The 19,375-nt window shown below is 36.2% G+C and overlaps 1 protein-coding gene across 1 annotated transcript; it reads left to right on the top strand.

Annotated features, from left to right (window-relative positions):
* Positions 1-761: 761 nt before the first annotated feature.
* On the top strand, positions 762-17,089 carry alkal1 (ALK and LTK ligand 1). The gene is made up of 6 exons (XM_053504899.1): positions 762-940; positions 4,234-4,444; positions 10,545-10,598; positions 11,014-11,094; positions 13,555-13,634; positions 16,934-17,089. Exons 2-5 carry the CDS (start codon positions 4,249-4,251, stop codon positions 13,617-13,619), a joined length of 396 nt encoding a protein of 131 aa, XP_053360874.1. The 5' UTR covers positions 762-940; positions 4,234-4,248; the 3' UTR covers positions 13,620-13,634; positions 16,934-17,089.
* Positions 17,090-19,375: the final 2,286 nt, after the last annotated feature.

The following is a 19,375-nucleotide window of genomic DNA, read 5'->3' on the forward strand; positions in this document are numbered from 1 at the left end:
TAATTGTTGACAAGGTTATTAAATATCTATGGAAGGGGTCTCCAGTGTAGTTTGAGCTACAGTAGATCTTCTATTGGATCATCCCACAGGGCGGGAGATGTTCTCACTGTTGGTGGAAAAGATGGGACAAACTCAACACATATCAAATTTATGTCTGATCAGTGAACAATTTTTTTTTTTTACAAAACTTCTATATAAGTAAATCGTAATTGTCCGAAAATGTCTGTAGTAGAAGAATAAAACCCTTTATGGTGTGTCTCCAGTCCATCACATCACACCACCCTACTGCTGATGCAACAGAGTGTTTTATTCCGATTCCGAAATGAAAGTGTGCTGAAACATAAAACATGTTTAATCCAGATTTAAATCAGGGGAGGAGGTGAACAGAAGGCTTAGGGGGGATCATAAGACTTATATACACACACACACACACACACACACACACACACAAATCCGTCCAAACTCTCAAACTGGTTCTCTCTGCACACCTTAAGGAAAGAATGTTTTTATATATATATATATATATATATATATATATATATATATATATATATATTTCTAATAATAAAATAAAAGAGGAAAACCATTTGTGAGAAAGGAGAAGAAGTGAGCTCAGAAACAGATGTCTTGATGATCTGGAGCTGAAAGGAGGGGCGGGAAAACAAAGACGGCGAGGAGGAGGAGATATTAATTATAATAACTGTAATAAAAAGGTGAAAAAACTGATGGAGTGTAGAAGACGTCCGCGTCTCTTCCACCCACCCAATCGATCGCGTTACATCCAGAAATCTCTGCAGTTTGACGCATAAAACGGGACGCATGGTGTGGAAGAAGCGAGTGTGTCCTCCAGAGCCGGTCGGGAATATACTGTACACACACACACACACACTCTCTCTCTTACACACACATCCACCACCAACACCGGCTGCCACCACACAGTGTAAGTGGAATTTTTTTCTTTTTTTTTTTTAATGATCAAAGTTGTTTGAAGTTTAAAAGTTTAAAGAGCTAATTAAAAGTTGTTACAATGTTTTACTTTGTAAACTACAGTGGCACGTGTTTTAACAGAAATGATCTGCTGTCTATCTGTGTTAATCTGGAATTATCACACAGTAAAAGTAATATTACTGCTTATAACCCTCATCATGTGCCTACTGCATTTATTCATAGCAATCAAATGTAATTATTCATAACTGTTAATTGTGTTCATTTGGTTAAAAGACATAAGAATTGATTCACTTCAATATAACAATATAACAGGTGTCAATCCTGTCCTTAAAATCGGGTAAATCTGAGAGGTAATCAATTCAACACCCTGAGTGTTAATTCCGATGTAAGAGGTGATTAGTCAACACTGGAGGTGTTAATTCACTGGTGTCTGGGGGAATTATGGGTAATAAGTAAGATTTCATTCAGTACTGTAAGACTAGGCAGCTACAAGTGTTTATTTAACAAGAAGTTGTTTTTTTATTTTAATCTAAGTGTCATTTTTTTTGTTAACAGAATATAATAAGTAAGATCTGATTTTGTACCTTAAGTGTGAGTTGAGGTGTTATTTGTAGAAAACCACTGAATGCCAGTTAATCAGCACTGAAGGCATTAATTACCAACTAAGTTTTTTTTTTATCATTTTATATTAAAATATAATTTTATTTTATTAGTAAGAACTAAGATATTTTAAAGGCAGGCAATTTTTGGTGTCAACACAGTAAATGTTAAATCTAAGTGGTAATTAATCAACATGGTAAGTATTGGTTTTAGTCTAAGCATCTAAACAGTTTAACCAAAGTCAAGTATTACATTGAACTTTAACAGGTAATTAATCAACACTTCTTTGTGTTAATTCAGTATAATAAGTGAGACTTGACCTTTATACTGTAAGAGCGGGCTGCCCCAGGTGTTCATTCAACACAGTAACTGCTTAAGTCTTTATTGTAAAACTGAAGTGTTCATTCAATGATTTAAGTAAGAATGGAAATATTCCCACTTTTAGAGTGGACTATTAGAGCTGGTAATTCAACACCATAATTAAAAGCATTTATCTGAATAACTTTAAAATATATAGTCCAAGTTGTAATTAATCACTATAGAGGCATTAATTTGGTGTTGGAGGTGTTTTAATTTAAACATAACCAATACATAAATTTAACACAGTTAAAGTACAAACATTACGCATTAGGTGTTAATTCAGCTCAGTTATTATGTTTCTACTTTATAATGAGGATAAAACTCTTTTAAGGTGTTAACTCTTTTAAAGTCTTGTTTTAATCTAAGAGCTAATTAATCTGCACTTTATTATTATTATTATTATTATTATTAACACTGGTTTATGAACGCAGTAACACTGTGTTTATTTAATGTAATACGTAAGGAATTCAGTACGTAATGACGTCTCATGCTCCCTGCTCAGGTGGTCAGCTGACTTCATTTTTCGGGCATATACCATTGCTGAACCTAGACCTGAGCAACTGTACAGTAGACATTCAGTAGACATTAGACTACCATGATGCAGACACATCCGTCTCTCTTCTTACCGTGACGTGTCCACTCTGGAACAGGGTAAATCTGGACTCATCAGACCTCATAAACTTTTCCCAATGCTCCACAGTCCGTTCTTTATGCTCCATAGCTAACTGAATCCTCTTTTCTCCAATTAGTCTCACTGATAGGTGATTTTCCTAAGGCTAAGCAGCTGTTAAGTCCCAATCCCTTGAATTACTGTATCTTCTCATTGTGTGCAAAATCTTTTTTACTAAGAATTTGACCTTTCTGAAACAGAGTAATATTTTTGCTATGACAACATGATATGTCTTCTGGCATTGTTGTATAAGAAACGAGAAGCTCCTCACATCCCTACATCAGTTAGGGTAAAATAACCCATTATTAATCACTGCAGTAATTATCTAGTGGAAGGGTCTCAACTATTTGTTCAGTTAAATCCAGATGGTGACTTTTTTTTGGCCAAGCAGTGTATGATAGTTTAAGAAGAAAATATTTAGAGTAATTATACTTATAATAAAAAACAGACATGCAAGGGACCCTGAATTATAGAATTAGTCACAAAAATAAATCATTATAACAATAATAGTACATGTCCAGATAGTATGCCTTAAAATAACAAAGTAATTTATTTTCATTTAATACTGTATTGATTAAGTGGACAAAGTGTTTATTTAATATTATTAAACAACTCAAGTGCTTATTTAGCACTCAAAAAGTTACACAAAGACAAAAAGTGACTATTAAATGACTATATTTCATATATGTGTTAAATCTGCACAAAAGTATTTGAATAAATGTTACTGTATGTGTTCGTTGAATGCGAATAAAAGATTTCAGGTGTTAATTTAATACTGTAGCATTTACATTAAAAAAGGGTCATTTAAGGCCACAGGTTCATTGTAGACACTGCCTGAGTTCAAGTCTGCTACTATATACTGTATGCTAAGTCAATGTTGTTAGGTGTTTACAGAAGCTCTTTACGCATTGTAGGTGTTCATTTAAACACTGTAAAATGTTAAATAAGCGAAATAAAAGTGATAATCTAATGAAAATCCTAATTTCTATAAACCCTGATTATTTAAGCAAAACAAATATACAGAATGTTACTATACTGCAGGTTGTGTTAAATGAATCTTACACTTTTAAAGATCTGTACTGTAAATATTAAAGTAAATGGCATGGCATTAATTAAAGCCACGTTCAAGACGTATCTGTTTCTCCAGTACAAATGTCCAAGTTTATCTGTCACATAAACCACTCTGACAATCGCTAAAACTTGTCACAGTTACTACAAACATCACGGATAAAAATGTGCAAGTTCACGTGCCTGTGAAATCATCCTGGGGTTCAAAACTCCTCGCCATCATGAGACACGGTGCCTACGATCGATGACAGAAATCCCAAATGATCACAAATAGGCTTATAAAAGTATATAGGGGACCTCCTGTAGATCTGCCACAAATCTTCTGAGCATGTCCAAAAAGTTTGTTGCGATCTATGGATCACTATGGGCCACCCGACACACCCCGGTAAGCTGCCATCGTACTGTACGATCACCTTGTCATGATCTATACTGTAAATGTGTGACGATCCACAGAAAATGTCACAAAAGTGGGAACACAGTGAAATATATTGGGATCAAATGCTGTCAGGGTTTTTTTGTATAATCATGATTTGACTGGGTTTTGTGTATGTGTGTGTGTGTGTGTGCGTGTGTATGTGTTTGTTTAGCAGGCTGAAAAAGCCATGCAGGCTGAGAAGAGATGGCACATATTGTTGAGTGTAATTCTTTTGCTCATCACCTCCAGCCGGTCTATGGACAGCAAAGAAGTGACACACGAGGACAAGCACACTCTGCTGGACCTGCTGCTGCACGTGATCAGGGACAGCGAGCGGGAAAAGCTCAACACTCGGGAAAAATCCACCCACAGCAGGCCTATAGGTGAGCTAGTGATGATGTAAATATCATTTATGTGCGGTTTATATATGTAAATAAGGCATATGTTAATATAGTTTAATGAAAAAAAATTACCACCAAACATGTGCTATGTTTTTGAGCATGGCCACAGTCTCCCAGTTCAAAGACATGCAGATTAGGCTAATTGTCATCTCCAAATTCCCTGTAGCAAGTGAGTGAGTGTGAGCTTGTGCCCTGTGATGATTTAGTACACCATCCACGGTGTACCCCTCCTAGTGCACTCAGTCTCCGGGATAGGCTCCAGGCCTCCTGTGACCCTGTACAGGATTAACAAAGTAGAGAATGAGTGAATTTTTTAAAAGTAAGATTTATTATTTAATATTTTATTAATTCCTCGTCAACTTCCCTTTAGCAGCTTTAAGAGGAAGTTCTGCTTGTGTATACTGTAGAATAATAAAAGGATAATTTTAAGATTCCTAGCTACAGTGGTCTCTCAGCATATGAATACCCCACCTAGCAAATTTTCGCCCTAAGATTTAAAATTTCAGGAAATTTGTCTCGGCATACATAAGCACGTACATTTGGTCATACATACTGTAGTTCCAGTAGTCGATCAAAACTTGTTTGTGCCAGTGGAAAGCCAGACAAAAATGTGATGTAGCACCATTAGTCCCTAGAATGTTAGCAAGGATGGTAGCAAGAAGAAATGGGAGCCGCTTTCAGTTTGGTTTTTAAAGCAGACGGTGCCGAGAGGAATCATAAATTAGGGTTAAATTAATACAAATTAATGTCTATTTATTTAATATTTTACTTAATTTACATGTCTTGTATGATTATAGTGTTGGAAATTGGTAACATCGGTTGCATTTATGGATTACATTTGTATGCCGAGGTACTAGTGATGCTAGTGATGCGCGGGTCTGGTAACCCGCGGGTCGGGTTGGGGAAGGTAAAGAAATTGTCACTTTATTTGCGGGGCGGGTTGGGGTGGGTCATTAAAAACAAAATTAAATAAAACATCCATGTATGTTGCGTGCAATTCCCTATAGCCTATATTAAATATTTGGGAATATTTATTTTCATATTTCATATTTGGAAAAATACCCGACCCGCGCATCACTACGAGATACCGCTGTATTTGTCTCTGGGACGGTTCACCCTCAGACAGAGCAGCCTCTTCTAACTGAAAATCAGACTTTCTTACTTTCTTTCTTTTTTGTTTGGGAGTTCAAAAGTCATGCAATAGTCATAATAACAGCAACGTACAGTAATTTGGTGCAAACATTTTATCCTAAAACCATAAGTGTCTTTTTCTTTCTGCCATCCCCATGTTTGGATTTCTTTGACGCATTTGTAGCGTTGGAATTACAAAGAAGAAGTTTGATCAGGAAGCATCGTAAAAACATGGTATTTGACTAATTGGACTCAGACTAGTGGTCAGCCAGAGAACTGCTAGAACACAGAGGGGGAGAAAGAGAGAGAGAGAGCATTATTTAAAAAAACAATGAACACATAAATGTTAGGAGTGTAAGATCTGTCAACTTATCAACAACTTATCATCACAGTTCTTATAACAGTACACATTATTTGTAATGAAACAAAGACTTTATATGCGAAAGTAGCAAATTAGCAGTTCCTTTTTGCTTGCTAGGTGCTGATGCTATGCTAGTCAACTAGCTAGAACTCAACCCGTTATGTTTTGCTGTAATGCTAACTATCTCACCTTAGCTACAGTACATACTGTATATGCTTATAATATATTTAATAACATCCATATTATGTATTATTTATGCTACAGTTTAATGATTTTTTTTTTCTTTTTGCATTAACGTTTTCAACTCAAAGGTAGCATGTGCAAAAGCTAATCTGGTGTTAGCTATGTTAGTTATGTACTGTGTGTATGAAAGGAAACACAACATTTACTGTAGAACTCGTTCTTATATTCAGTGCTGGTGTTTTTCTTGCTCTGGCTGGAAACCAGTGGATTGCAGATGACGGTGATTCATGTAATCAAGCGTTTAGTTGCTTCGCTCTAAAGAGAGTCTGCCAGCCGCATTAGCCACTTCTGGCCCAGAGCTCGAGCACTGGCAAGACTTCACTGAAGTATAATAGTGAAGTCACAGTGGTGTAAGAGAAGTGTGCAAAGTGTGATCCAGAGTGTGTGTGTGTGTGTGTGTGTGTGTGTATTATCGTTCAGGCTGTTTATGAGGAACCGAGCAGTGACGTGTTGCTTTATATTCTGTGGACCGCATTAAAAATGAAACAACAATGAGTCAGAAAGATCAAAGATTCAGGGTTGAAAAACAAAACTGAAAACTAGTCAGGATGTTTTCATGGACATAATCAGATTATATTATTATATTATATTCAACGTGATGCTTTCAAAACGAAACTTGAACCTTTTAATTCACAGATTAAGAATGTGTCGCTGCCATTTAACAAATAAAACTAACACACGATAGAGATATACAATCCCAGGTTTATACTAATGCGCTCGTTTTAATTTGTTACGGTTTCCATGGTCACAGCTTAGTGACATGAAAAGCTTTTAAAAGGTGTGTAAGCACTGATGTGGTGAAGTTGTTTAGAAGGAGACATTTAACGGTAATGTAACAGCTGAGGAAGGAGTCTCCAGTGTCCAGAGGTTAATTTGTGACTTTACAGTTGAACTTTTCACTTAATTTTATTGTTTTTTATTTATTTATTCATTCATTTATTTAACAAATTTAAAGTTGTAATGACAATTTTATAAAAAAATTAATAAATGACAAACAAGATAATAAGCATAATTTGTTATTTGGTGCAATTAAATTGCTATACAACAATCAACATTTACTTTGAAGTCCCTTTAGTCTTTAAAATCTGCTGAATCTGCCTGGACTTATGAGTCAAAAAGCCATCTGCAGAATTCTGGTGTATAAATGAACAACCTTTGTGTTTTTTCATTTATATTCCCATTAAATATATATTTTCCTTTGTATTTTATAGTTAATTCATTAGCGATTCTCTGCTGCACGACTCATAGAGCTGTCAATTCCATAATGTCACTAGACCCTATCTAATGTTGCATGTAATGTCCCTAATGGCCGGCTATTTCCTCTCTACTATATAAAGGCAGAGTTAAACTGAGTTACGCTGCCATGTGAGCGCTTTGTGTTAATTAAACTACGCTGAGAATTAACCAGCCATCTCGAATTCATTCATAATACAGGGTGAGTAATCACCGTGTCCGCGGGAGGCTATGATTAGCAGCTGCACGGATTTGGGCATCTGACATTGATAAGCACTGCGACTCTGAGTAGTAATCTCCTTACAACAGGAAGCTCTGAGTGTGAGGGACGGGATAGGTGGAAAACATCAGTGGATATTCTCTTGAAGTGAGACAAAAGTATGTACACCCCTGACTATGACACCCATACTGTATGTCCTCGTTGAACGTTACATTCCAGATTTATTTCCCGTTCCTGTTCCACTCTTCTCTCCTGAGAAGACACTAGATGTTGGGAGTGAGGCCATGTGGATTTTTTTTTCCATTCAAGTTACAGGAGCGTTAGTGAGCTCAAGTGCTGATGTTGGGATGTCGAGGAGGCTCCAGTTCCAGTTCATCGCAAAGGTGTTCAGTGAGGTTGATTTCAGACAGGGCTCTTTGAAGGACGCTCGAGTTCTACCATGTCTTCATAGAGCTGGTTCATCCCAGGAGGACCATCATGCTGCATAAGAGTTTGGGCCTCTTTCAGAAGCGGAACTGTAATGATGCTATACGGTACAAATACATTCTGTACAATCATGTATGGGTGTGGGTGTGATGGTGTACATACCTGTTTTTTGCCAGTGGTATAGTGTATCTTTGAAGACAAAGCATAAACTAGTGGGGGTAAACCTCTTCACATTTTAGGCAATGCAACAACCACAAAAATATATTTACAGTTTGTTAATCTTAAAGGCTTTCTTCAGAAATTAAGCAAAATATGCAACTAAAAATGTCAGAAAAATAGAACAGAATTCTAATCTAATTCTAATCAGAATAATAAAACATCTGGCACTCTGCAAGTAGCCGTTACAGATGTTGTACTGTACATGAAAATTAATTAACACAGACATGAAAACCACTGCACATAAAATACCATATGTGTATTACCCATCACTCCTTCAGCATCACTGTTGCAGTTTCCTGTAAGGATTAACCGAGAGGAGACTGGCCCACCGTTTTGTCGATCACCTTCTCACGACAGTATCTCCAGTTTCACACGATTAATTACACAGCTTTTATCCCAAACCGTCTAATTCACTGGAAACTCCTCTTAACCACTTTAACCCTTTCTGTGATTGTTTTCCATACCGCAACATTATACACTGCTCAGTAAATTTGGCCGGTTACAGGATTAATGAAACAAAACTTTGAACCACTGTGCAGCTGGATTTGGGAGGAACCCGGGCGCGGTGCAGATTTAAACGAGGTTGCCCTGAGGATGATGTCTAAAACAAATTCCTTCACACACACTCACATTTCATGACCAGACATCCACTGCTCTCAGTGTAATAAAAATGCAGATTAACAGAGCGCATATTTTTTTAAATGATATATTTTAGAAGGACTTAAGGCCGGAAGAAATAGATGTTGTTGATAAAATGTGCAGAATTGATATTTTTTTAATAGGATTATTATTGAGATCACTATTCGGATTTACATATTCAAGGTAACACTTGGGATGGAATGCAACATTACTAAATAAATACATATGGCATTAAATAAAAGATTTAAAAGCAGTAAAAAAAAAAAGTAATAAAAAGTAATTTATTTAAAAGACATGTACTGTATATGCTTTATTCAATTATTTATTTGTTTTTTATAATTTATCTATTTTTTTAATTATCAATATGCTTATTAAGGTAATTATTTATTTGAATAACTATAAATTTATATTGAATATATATTTAATATTTAAGTATTTAATAGTTAATATTACAATCATTAATGGTCATTTAAATTATTTATTTAATAATAATATATATATATATATATATATATATATATATTTTTTTTTTTTTTTTTTTTTTTTTTTTTTTAATATTGTCATACTCCACCCTATATAAAAAAATATATAATTCAGCAGATGCTTCATTTTGTCATACAGGTTCCATTGAAGTGATTTCTTGATTCAGCAGGTCAGGCAGTAATCAAGTGAAATTTAACTTAGCTGTCCAAAAATCACAGTTCATTCTTGATTTAGCACACAGGGCCAGGCAGGTTTGGACAGCTTTTTTTCCCTTAATAATTGAAATGATCATTTAAAACTGCATTTTGTATCTTTGTGTAATATTAAAAATTATTTGATGATCTTAAATAATTTGTTTACATACACCTTAGCGAAATGTGTTTATACATAAGTATATTTGTCACAATTTCTGTCATTTAATCCTAGTAAACATTCACTGTCTTAGGTCAGTTAGGATCACAAATTTATTATGAAAATGTCAGAATCATAGTAAAGAGATTGTACTTCAGCTCCAGTATAAGATTTATTTATTTCAGCTTTTATTGCTTTTATCACATTTCCAGTGGCTCAGAAGTTTACATACACTTACTTAGTATTTGGTGATATTGCCTTTAAATGTTGGGTCAGACTTTTCATGTTTCCTTCCATAAGCTTTTTACAATAACTTGCTGGAGTTTTAGCCCGTTCCTCCTCACAGACGTGGTGTAACTGAGTCAGGTTTGTAGTCCGTGTGGTGATCTTTTCTCTATACCCGTTCCTAAAACATGTCTGTTTTATGTTTTTTTTTGTTCCTCCGCTCTGATGCTCCATCTGATGGCTTAAACCCGAAATCTTAAATCTTCTGAAACAGAGTCCAGACGTACTGATGACCTGCGAGACCTGAACATCTGCTCACCTCATTAGACACCGCCAATGTTCTCCAATGTTCTCTAATGTTCTCTAATGTTCTCTAATGTTCTCTAATGTTCTCCAATGTTCTCTAATGTTCTCTAATGTTCTCCAACGTTCTCTAATGTTCTCCAATGTTCTCTAATGTTCTCTAATGTTCTCTAACGTTCTCTTGTGCAGATTGAATTTTGAACCCGACCTCACTGTTTAACGGTTTGTTTTTTCTCTGTCCTTTGAAGAGATCATCCTGAGAGACGTCAGCATTAAAGACAGGTTTATTAAACATTTCACAGGTAAGAAATGCACATTTTCTATGATTTTAGAAAATAAAACAGCTGTATAGCAAACAAGACAAGAAATCATCTGATGTCTGATTTACAATTTGTCTGTTTATCTACTAAAGCATTAAATTTCATTTTAATGACATCTTCACAGTTCGTTCTTTGGCCTTGTGTGAAGCGAGTGCGTGCGCTAATCTGTTCTTTCGGGTCCGTGCTTAGCTAAAGCAGGGTGACTCAGATATTCTGAGAGACGATATTAAACATCTCCAGTGACATCTCCTCTCCTGTCACTGGACTGTAAGATGTAGAATCACAGTGGCTGACGGGAGTGTCTGTTAGACGTATACAGCTTTTTATTCGTTAATGTCGGATTAAATAACTTGCCTGTCTCATAACTCTGACTACAAACTGTCTTTCTTTTGGACAGGACCAGTCAAGTTCCCGTCGGAGTGCAGGATGCATTTCCATCGAATTTACCACAACACTCGGGAGTGCTCCAGACCGACATGTACGTCCGCATGGCACTTTTCACATTTCACACTGAAGTGATGTTGAATTAGTCACTGGTTAGGGATGTACAGTACAGTAGCGATACTGCTACTGGTGTGAGGTATTGAATCGATATTGATACTATGATACCATGTGACGTAAAGCTAGTGGTCACAAACATGAACTCTGAAGCTAACATTACCTCTGATGTTAATGCTAACTTACATTGATCAGGCGCTAAACAGATCAGGAACCCAAAGACACGTGGTATTACAACAGTTAAAAAACAACAATGTCCTAAATAGATGCAAGACAGATAGCGAACTAAAACATCCAGTATAAATAAAAAGAGTAATGCAAGTACCGCGCAAGAGTGTTTTTGAAGCTCAACCATAGCCATCTTTACAACTAAACCCCAATTAATCCATAAATGGACAAACATGTGGTGTGGACCAATTGGAATGTGCCTACTTACCTCATTTACCACAAGCTAGCTAGTTTAGTTTTAGCATAGCTAAAATGCTAAGGTGGATAATTGTTCGTATCCTAACGTTACTTTGCATTTGTTTAAACTCCATCATCCATACACTACACGGCATCCTGTGTAAAATTTTACATTACTTGTGGGTAAGTTAAACTACAACCATTCTAGTTAGCTGGTTAGCTAAAGTGAGGCGTAGCGAAGAGCCTGCAACGCAGCTATCACTCAAACCAGCCGCGCCCCTGATTATGCATAAATCTATGGCTTATTGCCATTTTAACAGATGAGTTCCATAAAATTCACCCCTTATGGGTTTCCATTAATGAGAAATCTAGCTGTGGGGACCAAAACTTTTTTTTTTTTTTTTTGGACCCAGGCTGCAATCATGTTTATATTTTTGTTTGTAAATTTTAACATGGAGCTTCATGGGGATTGAGTCACTTTTTTTAAGCCAGGAACAAACAGGTCACTCATTCAGTATCATTCAATGCATCCTTACTGCTGATGTCGTCTGCTTTTTTCATATGTAACTTTAACTTTAGCCCTTGCTTGATCCTGGAATGCGCTGGGAGGCTTTATTGGATCATTTCATAATTTCTATGTAATGTCTGCAATGTTTCTCTCCACCCTTTTTAAGGAGGTTTCCTCAGAACACTCACCACCCAGGAGCCAAGATAAAGAAAGGCATGATGTGCTTTATTTTTAAGAAAATGTGGTGGAAAGTCAGAGATTTAAAAAAGAGGAATTGAATAAGATTTGGAAGAGGATTACAGATATTTACAGATGCTCAAATGGTATTGATTAGTTTTCTATAACAGCAGCTCTGGCAGCAGCGCAGGTTTATATGGATGCACTTATTCTGAAACATTGCTGTTTCCATAGCAACAGCTCGATCACAAGGACGTGAACTGATGAAAAATCGTGTGCAATTTTTGACACGATGATGTTTATTTGAGGATTTATGGAAGGAGTCTCCAGTGTCAGAGGTTTTGCATTTCTTTTGTCTTATTATTCAAAAAAAGCGAGAGAAAAAACAAGGTGCGGTACCAGTGATCTCCATTCTTGATTTTTTTTTTCAACCACCTTTGAGTTGACGGTTCGGTACGGGTGTTGATAATGTGTTGAAAGGTCCATAACCCAGCTCCAGTAATTACAAATCTCCTTAGTTGTTTTCTTTGCCATTAATTTGACCTTTCGGAAATTTAGCCAGGTACTTCATTTAACTATTAAATAAACTATTAAAGGTTTACAAGATGCATTTTTATCCAGATTTATTCCGCTCCTTGCTCGAGCTCTAACTGCCGTTTCTGCAGAAACACCTTGATAAAAACTGATGAATTTCTACAGTACTTTACGTTTTTGACGTGCAGTATACTCCTGCAGGGACGAACTGTTAAATGCTGTCATGACTACTGCTTACAGTGATTGTATGCATGGCTGCCCATCATTTTAGATTACTTTAATTAATTTCTCGTTATTTATGTTATATTATCTATGGGTCTTTTTATTACTAAATATTTTGCCAAATCAGAGTAGCTGCAAACCAATTGTCTAGTATTTTAATATACAACGACAACAAAGATTTTTATTATTCCATTATTTCAATTATTAAACACAAGTACTGTAGTGCCTCATCAGCGCATTCATCACATCAGCCTTCGCTGACTATTTTCCCATAGGAGCATGACACAGCGTGTTTTATTGCTTTCTCCTTGCTTTATTAACATTAATATTATTATTATTTACACTTATTATTTACTATACCAAAGTAACATGATGTATAAAAATATGTTGCAGATATAAATGTAGATTCTTGATCAGAGCTTTAATCATCGTAACCATTCCTTGAGAAAATGTCTTCTTATGGAATGTACATGGTTGACCAGGTGACACCTTAAAGGAGAAAAGCTCGCAAAGTAGCAGGACTTGGTTGTGTGTTTGTTTTTGATGCAGTAAAATGGAATCACTGAGTAACCTTTGCTTTATTTTTCTCCTCAGTTTATAAAAGATGTGCAAGATTGCTGATGAGGCTAGCCACAAGCCCGCTGTGCGCTCGGCCGTAGCAGCGTAAGACACGTGTAAGTCATATTACTAAATAATAAATCTTTGTTTAAAATGTTTCAGGTTAGTTGAACCAAACGGAACAAAATGCTCATTGAGTGGAACATTGAGTAAAACTTGGTGTGTGTGAGTTTAATCCCAACCACTCTGCAGTGTGAGGTCTATGTTAAGTGTTTCTCATGTTGAGGTCAGACAAACAACCATTACTTACAAGCGGACGGATTTGGGGGACCGACGGCGAGTGATCCTGTTCCTGTGCTGGATTGATGCGTCTGCTTGGATGAAGATAAAATAAAGAAAGAAAAATGAATTTCAGATGGATTATGGCTTGTTTCGCAATGCTGCATGTGTCGCCTGACTCACTGCCTCAGAGCTAAACATCACACACACAACACACACATCCAGATTTCAGTTTCCACGACTTCGGTGGATGAGAAAATTAGGAATGAATTAATGCTTAAAAAAAAAACTTATATGAGTGGCGTTCAAATCTAAGTGGGACACTTAATTATGCAGAATAACAGAAAACAGTTATAAGAGTAAAAACTCCCTTTATTTCTCTATATGATCCCCTGATACACTAATGCACTTATCCCAGAGTTTCACCAGCGCTCGGACACCATCAAGGTAGAAAGTTTTCTCAGTATGCTGGAGTCCTGATCGGACTACCAGCTTCATGTCTAAAACGCTGGCCTCCCAGGAACTCCTTTAACCTGAGGTCAGGACTGTACTGGGATATGGCAATAACCCCCAGCTGAGTTCCTGTAATGTTCAAGTGGTGTCGATGAACGTTTGTGTGTACAGTTCACACAGACAGATGCATCTCTTCTGCAAGTTGGCGACAAGTTATCCATCCTTCTCTAAATTGTTCACACGGTTCAAATGTTCAAAAATGATTATCTGTAAGATACGATTATTTTGTTTGGAGGAGCTCAGCCTTAGCCAATTTGCTGTTTTGATTTTCTCCCGGATTGCGCTGCTGCTTGTCAGGTCCTTGTGTCTATTTTTAAGAAATGTTTATACAGTTTAGGTATTTGTTGTCTAAATTATTACTTGCACCATATTGGAACATTTATGGCAGATTCATAGGATTATCAAAGAAAATGGCACCAACAGAGTCAAAGTTAAAGTTAATTTAGAGGTGACATGATGGGCTTAGTGGTTAATGCTACTACCTCTAAGCTCCAGAGTCAGGGGTTTGAATCTCACTGTGACTCGCTGTGCATGGAGTTTGCATGTTCTCCCTGTCCTCGGTGGCTTTCCACTGGGTATTCAGGTTTCTTCCTACAGTCCAAAAACATGTGGTCTCGGTTGTTCAAATTTAAAATTGCCTGATTGTCTGTGTGATAGAATAAGTGATATGGATGAAGGACAGACTTTACAGTATGTCTAGTAAAAGCAAGTTAAATTACTAATTGTACTAAATATACAACTTACAATAATTAGTCTCTTTTTTTGGACACAAAACCATTAGGTTATTTCATGACGTAAATTTTACTTAATAATATGTCGTATCGAAATTTCTTGTTAAATTATCACTGTGTACAGTAGGTACAGCATTTTACTTCGCCACGGGGTGAATCAGATGTGAAAGCTAACAGCTGATAAAACAGGAAGCAGCCGAGAGGGTCGCTCTGGACATTTTCTCTGAAATATCAGTTATACAGTCCTGTATTAGGCGAAGTGAGGTGGTCAGATCATTTAAGTCTTATAATTTGCTTCTAGTCGTAAATCCATGCATTGTTTCCCCAATGCCATGTGACTTGTTTCCAGGTTCTGACCCTCGTCTACTAAGATTACAGATTAACAGATTTTGTGGTGATAAACACATATGTTTGATGATTTGCAGATTCTCTCAAAACTTTCAAGCAGATAGTTTTCAAGCAACCAAGAACATTTAGTTATGCACTAAACCTATTGGACTTCTGAGAGAAGTGAATAATGAACAAACAATTTAGATTTTTTTCCCCCACAAACCTGCGTATTTGGTTACACACACACACACACACACACACACACACACACTCCTATGGGTTCTTTACAGGTTCATTAGACATTTTAAGGGCCCTTATCTACCAAACATCGATTGCATGTGTGCGTTCACGTGTGCAATCTGCTCAAAAGACTTCCATAGGTTTGGTAACGTTAGCAATCTTTTTCTCAACTCTGATGATGTTTTGCGTTAAAATGAATTGCTGTCATTCGTTTCATCAAATCCGTGATAAATCAAAGACTAACATCTGGTTAAATCTAAATCCACATTATCTGCTAGAATTAACACTGATGTAATCCCCAGACAAGCTAAAGAGCAGAAGAGTATTTTTCCATCTTTAGCAGTAATGGATGACCGAGGACAAATCCTCATATATAAAAGCATGGAGAATGTGGTTTGATTCGGAAATGAAGTGTGAATGATTCCCCAGGAGCCATTGTTCCTCTCACTTTTGCGAGAAGCTAACAGAAATGCTTAATTAGCCGGTGATATATTGAGTCAGTAATTATCTGTGAATTAGTAAAGAAGCGTCTCAGGCACTTTATGACCGAGCGAGGGGTCGAGCTCGAAACACTTTCACGCTCGGCCTGTGCACTCAGGATCGACGCTGGACTTGTGTGTGTTAGGAGGGGGCGGGGCTTATAACTTCTGTGTTGAGTTCACTTGATTAGAAAGTTCATCCTTTTATTGTTTCTAGTTCCTTAACAACACCATTAAGCAGGAAGGATTGTAATGGTTCGAGCCGATCACGTTACTCTGTAAGGAGCACAGCGAGGAGAGATTGCGTCCACACGTGAAGCTGATCATGGTTAAAGCTTCAAAACAGATTTCACGCTTCAAAAAGTGTAATGAACCTTTTAACAGAAAAAAGTGTGAAAGAATATTTTATTTTAAAAAGATCAAAATTACAAAGTACAGTTTTATCTTTGTAAGGTTACTTTGCACTTGTTAAATAGGTTTTTTATGTTTAAAGCAATTGTTAAAAGACATAAGAAGAAGAAGAAGATGATAATAAAATAAGATACAAAAGAGAAGAAAAGAAAAGCAGGCGCAAAATGCATAAAAGAGACCAAAAAAATTTTTTTTTTGTATAATTAAGAAGAATAAAAGAAAAGTAAATAAAAAGATAATAAATTGAAGTAAATAAAAAGAGAATACATTTTATGCACAAGAAATGTATGCAATGCCCTCCACTATTATTGGCACCCTTTGTAAAGATTAGGAAATTTAGGTCTATTTTTATCAAAGTATATGTTACTAAATGGCAGGTATACATGAACTGATTGATTTCTAATCCACACTAATCCGGTGTTTATGTTTCAGATACTGAGGTTACAGAAGACGGAGCTCTGAGGAATTTTGGAGAAAATTTATTTTCCGAGGAAGTGCCTTCCAGTCGCACCAGTTAGCGCTCGAAATTAAAACATATTACTGAAATACTTTAAGGTTTTATTGTTTTTTTATCCGTTAAATAAATCATTTGTGTCTATATTAAACATCCTTTAAAAATGTAGTTCCTGATTTTATATATTATTTAACATCACAGCTGTTTATTTATTTAATTACAATGTAAATATTAAGTCATGATAATAAGATAATATATTTTAAAAAATGTGTTTTGTTGTTTAAATACAGTATATTGTTTTGTGTCCATAGATGGTTTTATAGATATGTCTAATTTCTTCACTTCATCCTCATGTTTGATTTCCTGCTTTGTGAATATAAAAGTTGCCTTTTTATTGTCTGAGTTGCTTAAGATGCTGCGGTCGTGGTGGTGTTTAATGTGGCACTAATAATAATAATTTCAAACAATTTAAATGAAAAGTTGATTCTGGAAAATTATGTTTTGAAAAAATAAAAAATAATAATATTCAAGCAGACGGCTGTAGTGAAATTACTTAAGATGGTCATGAGAAAGAAAGAAAGAATGAAAGAAAGAAAGAAAGAAAGAAAGAAAGAAAGAAAGAAAGAAAGACATGCAGGAGATAAATGGTTAGACAGGAGGGGGATGGATGAGTAGACAGGTGAGATAAATGGACAGATGAATGATGGGGGATAGACAGACAGACAGGCGGTGGCATGGATGGACAGACAGATGGGCTGAATGGATAGACAAGTGGGAGGGAAGGATGGACAAGCATGTGGGAGGGATGGGTGGACAGACAGGTGAGGGGTGGATGGATAGACAGTTGGGAGAGACTGATAGACAGATGGGCATATGGATGATGGATTGATAGATAGATCGATTGAATAGATAGAAAGAGTGAGGGTTGAATGTATAGAGAGGGGAACATACTGGATGGATGGATGGATGGATGGATGGATTGTCAAAGCCTGCACCCACATATTACATTTACATTTACATGTTATTTTCTGGATCCAGTTTGAAACCCCTGATCTACTGGGAAACACAAACTGCTCACTGTCTCGGAGAAACATTACATCTTCCAATTTTCAAACAGATAAAAGCTAAAACAAAGTGAGTTATCAGCTTATTAGTATACTGTATGTTAGAAAATTACAGAGTACAATAGCACACAAACACCTTAACACTTAAATGTTGAAGCACTAAAATGTTATGACACTATAACACTATAAGAGTGATTAATACTAAACCACTTAAATACAAAAACACTGTAACACTAAAATAACACCGAAACTCTAAACCAGTAAAATGCTGCAAAACCAAAATGTCGTTGGTCTTTCGGCAAGGGGTCGCCACAGCGGAATAGACGGTCCACACAACAACTTGGCACAGGTTTTACGCCAGATGCCCTTCCTGATGCAACTTTTCCATTTTATCTAGGCTTGGGACCGATACTACATCCAGTGGCTGGGGGCCTTGGGCACCGGCTGGGAATCGAACCCGGGCCTTCCACATGGCAGGAGAAACACCTACCACTGAGCCACCAGTGCCTATCTGCAAACCCAAAATACTCATACAATAAAAAACTGTAAAACTAATATAACAAAACACTAATACTAATGCATGTATATAATAATAAAATACTGCAACACTTAGATGAAAGAAAGAAAGAAAGAAAAAGCATAGAATGTTAATAATGACTTAATAATAAATTTTAAAGTTAACATTTTCAAGCAAGTAAACATGTGACTAACATTTTATAACCTTATAGCCTTTATAGCACTCCTATAATTTCCCCAAAAAAGATCCCAAAATATGTCCTGTATGTTATTAAAGACTCAATGATGCTCCACATTTGTTCTTCTACTACATGCTAATCTGGCATCTACAGTGCAGCAGGTATCAAGTCAGTGAATTACCTTTGTGTTTACTAAGCACTAATATTCCATGGTATAGGCCAAGGATACATCATTTGGGGCATAAGGGAATATTCTGGAAAGGAATTTTTACAATATTGGTTAATTGTTGGTTCAGATGTTATTACTGCACACTTCCAGCATCAGTGTAATGCCTTGCTGTTCAGAACATTTAATATACAATAAACAGCCATAAAAATAACACTTTAACATAGATTATCAATTATACAGCAGTAAACTGGTGACAGGATCACGGGTACCCTGATAGGATTGGACCACATACATCTTAGTCAATAGAAAAAATTACAAGAATTTTATGCGCAGGTTTTAATTTATTTTGGGCTTTTTTAAATCAGCCCGTGCAAGGTTAAAATCATACACATACACAGTTAGCTCATAAACTCAGTGGTGTTGAAAGTCCAAACCCAAAGCCTCTCAACTTCCTGTTAGCGGTGATGAGGGACTCCAGTTAATTGCTTCTTT

The sequence above is a fragment of the Clarias gariepinus genome, chromosome 9 (assembly GCF_024256425.1).
Source record: "Clarias gariepinus isolate MV-2021 ecotype Netherlands chromosome 9, CGAR_prim_01v2, whole genome shotgun sequence".
In the NCBI taxonomy this organism is placed as follows: domain Eukaryota; kingdom Metazoa; phylum Chordata; class Actinopteri; order Siluriformes; family Clariidae; genus Clarias; species Clarias gariepinus.

Bases quoted from the DNA above. Each gene is read 5' to 3' on its own strand.
- alkal1 (XM_053504899.1), top strand. From the start codon at position 4,249: ATGCAGGCTGAGAAGAGATGGCACATATTGTTGAGTGTAATTCTTTTG. The intron at 4,445-10,544 runs GTGAGCTAGTGA...TGTCCTTTGAAG, and splicing joins CACCCACAGCAGGCCTATAG to AGATCATCCTGAGAGACGTC. The intron at 10,599-11,013 runs GTAAGAAATGCA...TCTTTTGGACAG, and splicing joins GTTTATTAAACATTTCACAG to GACCAGTCAAGTTCCCGTCG.